This window comes from Callorhinus ursinus, unplaced genomic scaffold (assembly GCF_003265705.2).
Source record: "Callorhinus ursinus isolate GAN/ISIS: 27379988/994484 unplaced genomic scaffold, GSC_fseal_2.0 scaffold49, whole genome shotgun sequence".
Lineage (NCBI taxonomy): Eukaryota > Metazoa > Chordata > Mammalia > Carnivora > Otariidae > Callorhinus > Callorhinus ursinus.
The window spans coordinates 997,314-1,001,657 of record NW_027397111.1 but is presented as its reverse complement, the minus strand read 5'-3'; the positions used below and the strand labels follow the sequence as shown (position 1 = coordinate 1,001,657).

Genomic DNA, 4,344 nt, shown 5'->3' with positions numbered 1-4,344 from the left:
AAAGAAAAAGAAAGAAAGAAAGAAAGAAAGAAAGAAAGAAAAAGAAATGTAGGTACTCTGGAGAGTATCAAACATCTGCTAAATATCAGGAGCAACTGATGCATCTTGAAAACCTCACACAACCTTCCAGACCAAGGATCCACTGGGGAAAATAAAACCGGCTATGCCAATGCTTTGTCCCTCTAACTGAGGCATATTAGAGGAGGATCCAAAAAAAAAAAAAAAAATAGAACATTCAGAAACGACCAGAGCAAATCTAAGAAAGCTGACTAAAACAAAGCATTTTTTATGTGAGGAAAAGGAGAACAATTACTCCCAAACCCTTCAGTCCCTCAAGAAGTTGCCTCAGGAGACAGGAAATACAGTCGGCTGCCACAGTGTCCCAGCCTCCCCGTACGGCTGGCCTTTGAAGGTAGGGGATCAGTCCCATACTGCTTTCCCCTAGGCCTGGGAGGACCCTCGGGGTGGGGAGCCAGAGCTTGCTATAGGATAATCACTAGGAACTTCACAGAGTCACCACAAAAGAGTCAGCAAAAGAGAGAAGGGCGGGAGGCTGTAGCAATGGCTGACAGAGTCCTACCCAGCCCTCAAGTCCCCCAACTCAAGACTTAGCCTAGTACTTCACAGTAAAGACAGATACTATCAGACAGGAATACCCATGTCTCCCCTCACTGAACCTATCAGCCCCCTAGCATGGGCCTGACATGGGCAGCCCTCCCTCCTGTCAAATGGATGAAAGGCCCTGTTCCCAGCTGGGACCCCTGAGACCTACACCCAGGATCCGCAGATCCCCACCCTCTCACCTTGTCAGAAACACTGCTCCAGGGACAGTCCCATCTCTTTCCTGCATCATCCATTTCTCCCTCTCTATTGGATCATTCCCAGCAGAACAAAACATGCTCTACCCTCTCCCACTAAAAAAACAGACACCCGCACCCCCACCTCAAACCCAAAACCTCCCCAATTCTCAGCTAACGTCTCAAACCTGCTTCATAACAAAACTGCCTGAAAGATTCACCTATGCTTATTGACCCCATTCTGCACCGCATATTTCCCCCTCTACCTACTCCAGTCAGGTTCTGTCCTTTAAGCTTCTGTGAACCCCTCATTCTACTGGGTTTCCTCCTACCTTCTCAGTCTCCTTTGCTGGGTCCACCTCTTTTCCCAACCTCTAAATGCTGCTATGTCCCAAGGCTTAGGTCATTTTTCTGTCTATGCTCTCTTCCAAAGTGAGTTCAACTAATCCTGTGGCCTTGAACATCACCTACAATACCCAAATACACCTCTGCAGTCCTCTCTCTCTCCTGAGCTTCAGGATCCATCCATCTGACTAGTGGACATACTCATATCTCAAATGTCAGAACAAGAACTCATGCCCCACCCCCCACCCCCCCCCACACCCCCAAACCTGCTCCTCCCAGCCCTCCCATCTGAGTGACGGGAGTACCATCCACTCAGGAGCTCATCTTTGGGAGTCATCTTCGACTCCTCTTTCTCTCACAGACTATGTCCAGATCATCAAGCCTGAATCTGACTGCTTCCGATGAAAGCATCTCCAGTGCTACCCCCTCAGTCAAGTCATCAGCAACAGCCTGCTACTACTATCCTACCCACTGCAGATGCCACCTGCATACAGCCCACTCTACAGCAGGGACAATGATCTTTCTAAAGATGCACATCAAATCACATTGCCCCCCACTTAAAACCCTCCAGCGATTTCTCACTGGGCTTAGAAGCAAGTCTAAAAAGCCCTTACCCTGGCTCATAAAGTCCTACACCATTTGCTCTCTCCTATCTGTAACCTCTTCTCTTGTGACCTTCTCCCTTGCTCACCATATTCCAGCCACACTGGCCTCTCCACTCTGAACTTGAAGCTTTCTCTGCCTTCAAGACCTTGCACTGGCTGATGTCTTCTGGAAATGCTTTGCCATCTCATCAACACAAGGATGGCTCTCTCCTGACACTCAAATTTTACCTTAAATGTCACTGATTCAGAAACACCACCACAGACCTCTCAATCCAACACCACCACCCAGTTACTTGATATCACATTACATTATTTTAATTTTCTGCATAGTAGTTACTGCTGATACTATTCTTGGTTTTTAAACTTATTTTCTGCTCCCCCTCCCCACTAGACTGCAAGCTCCATGAGGACCCACACTTGTCTGCCTCGTTCATTTCTGTGGTTCCGATGTTTAGAACAATGTGTGGCACACAAGGAGAAATCTAATAAATATCAATGAATGGAGTTATGGTCAGACAGGCCCACTGAATGAGAGGTTCTGATTTCTTAGCCAGCTCCCCAACTTCTCTCTCAAACACAGACAGGAGGCAGGACCCCAGCCACAGTCCTAGTGTTCACTTGCATAAATCTCATCCACAAGAATTTCAAACATCAGGCAAGAGCCCAAACTAGGGAGGGAGGATCCAGGATTTTCTGTGACCACAGAGCTTCGACTAGGCTGCTCCACTACTGACTGGCAGTGCTTCCAGATGGTGAAGAAAGGAATTCTGACTCATATCCCCCAAAAGTAATAGTACTTGTCAGACCACCGTCCAGACCTCGGAGAGTTCATTCATTACGTAAACAAAGACTTGCCGAGCGTCTACTCTGTGCCAGGCACTGGGCAAAGGACCAAAAGCAGCTTCTGACCGCAGGGAGCTGACGCGCCGAGCACGCAGAGCGTTACAGAGAAACGCAGCACCACAGGTACCCGCGCGGAGCGGGAAAGTAACGGCCACACTAGTGCCCGCGGCTGGGCGGCGCCCTCGAGTACTGCCCCACGATTTCATCTCCACAGACCCAGGTCTGGGGTAACCTGGCTATTGGCGCAACGCTCTCGGGCTTTTTCTGAACAACTACCGCTTGACTAGCGGAGGCAGGAGTGACTGTCCCCGTGGAGCACCGGCTTTCCCAGACGCGCAGTGTTCGAGGAATATTATTGGCTGATGGGTTCCCTCCCCACCCCCACCGCTCCCCCACTGGCCCGCGCTCTGGAGGGCGAGGGGGGTGCGGCTCCGACTCTCCCCCACCACCCCAGAGAACCCGGTCGAAGCCAAAGTCCTCCCCACGCGAGATTCCCTCCGTCTCTACTCCGCAGCCCCCGGTTTCCGGACCCCGGACGCAACTCCTAGCTCCATTCTCCCCACCCCCGCCCACCCCGGTGGGGCACTGCCGGGCGCGGTGCGGCCCGGGACCCCGGCGGGGAGGAGTGTCCGGCCCCTCACACCGGCACCCGAATCACGCCCAACTGCAGGACCAGGGGACAGTTTGCGGCCTCCGCCCCCTCTGCGGCCCGGACTGCGGCCCGCCGCGGAGATGCAGACCCCGCCGCCCCCTCTCCCGGAGCCCGCCACACAACTCCAGCACACAAAACCCCACAGGAGTGCGGCCGCGGCGCTCTGCGCGCCAACTCGCCCGGGACCCGCGCGGGGGGCGGGGGGCGGGGGCGCGCGGCGGGAACCGGTCGGATCCCGTCGCACAGGTGCGAGCGCGGCGCCCGGGTCACTCACTCGATGAAGTAGCTGGCTCCCTCCTCCGTGAAGCCCTCCTCCCAGCCGCGGGGCAGGTCTGCGGAAATGCCAAAAAAGTCGGGTCAAACTTGAGCCGCCCGGGCGCGCGCCCCCCGAGCGCTGCCGCCCACCCCGTCGGCCCGAGTCCCACCTGAACGGATCATGTGGCCGGAGTTGACTGGCTCCCCGGTGCGCGGGTGCAGCCAGGTCGTGCGGCGGAGCTCGTCACTGCGGGAGAGAGGTGCACCTGTTAGCGCCGCCGCCCCTCCGGGGGCGCCCGCCGGGTCCCGCACCCCACCCGGCCCCGCGCCCACGCCCGTGTGCCCGCTTTCCCGCGCCGCACTTGATGAAGAAGACGCGGCCGTCCCGGCACACGCCATAGGACCAGTGCTCAGGTAAAGTGTCCCGCCCGACCGCCGCCGCCGCCATGTTCGCCGAGAGCCGAGCCGCCGCGGCCGCCGCGGGGCGGGGGAGAGGGGGCGGAGGCGGGGGAGGGGGCGGTGCGGGCGGCGGGCCGGCGGGCTCGGCCTGCGCGGGCCCCGGCGGCGGCCCGGGGCGCTTCATCGCGGCGCGAGGCAACGTCCCGGGAGTCTCGAGTCCCGGCACCGCCGCCGGAGTTGGCCGCCGCGCGGGCCGACCGGAGCGCTGTGGCCGCGGCCTTTGTCCCCGCGCCTTCCCCGCCCCCAGCCCGCCGGCCCGGGCGCGCCCGCCGCGCGCCCCTTGGCCCCTGAGACCGGGAGCCCCGGGCGGGGCCGAGGGCCGCTGTCGGGGCGCCGCGGGCAAACTCCGGAAACAAGGTGCTCCCCGAATGCTCCAGGGAACCCCACC

General features: G+C 57.9%; 1 protein-coding gene across 12 annotated transcripts in view; it reads right to left on the bottom strand.

Moving 5' to 3' along the window:
• PLEKHA7 (pleckstrin homology domain containing A7) overlaps positions 1 to 4,012 on the bottom strand; it is a 212,477-nt gene extending 208,465 nt beyond the window's left edge. For 7 of the 12 annotated variants that reach the window (XR_012375347.1, XM_073882837.1, XM_073882840.1 and 4 more), the window contains exons 1-3: positions 3,860 to 4,011; positions 3,668 to 3,744; positions 3,517 to 3,574 (exon numbers count right to left, since the gene is read on the bottom strand). Coding sequence is in view for 11 of the 12 variants with exons in the window: in XM_073882837.1 (XP_073738938.1) it covers positions 3,517 to 3,574; positions 3,668 to 3,744; positions 3,860 to 3,945 (221 nt within the window). In the remaining variant the exon portion in view is untranslated. Of the gene's footprint in view, positions 1 to 3,516; positions 3,575 to 3,667; positions 3,745 to 3,859 lie in introns of all 12 variants that reach the window. The other 5 variants (XM_073882839.1, XM_073882843.1, XM_025894370.2 and 2 more) reach the window with 2 other exon arrangements.
• Positions 4,013 to 4,344: the final 332 nt, after the last annotated feature.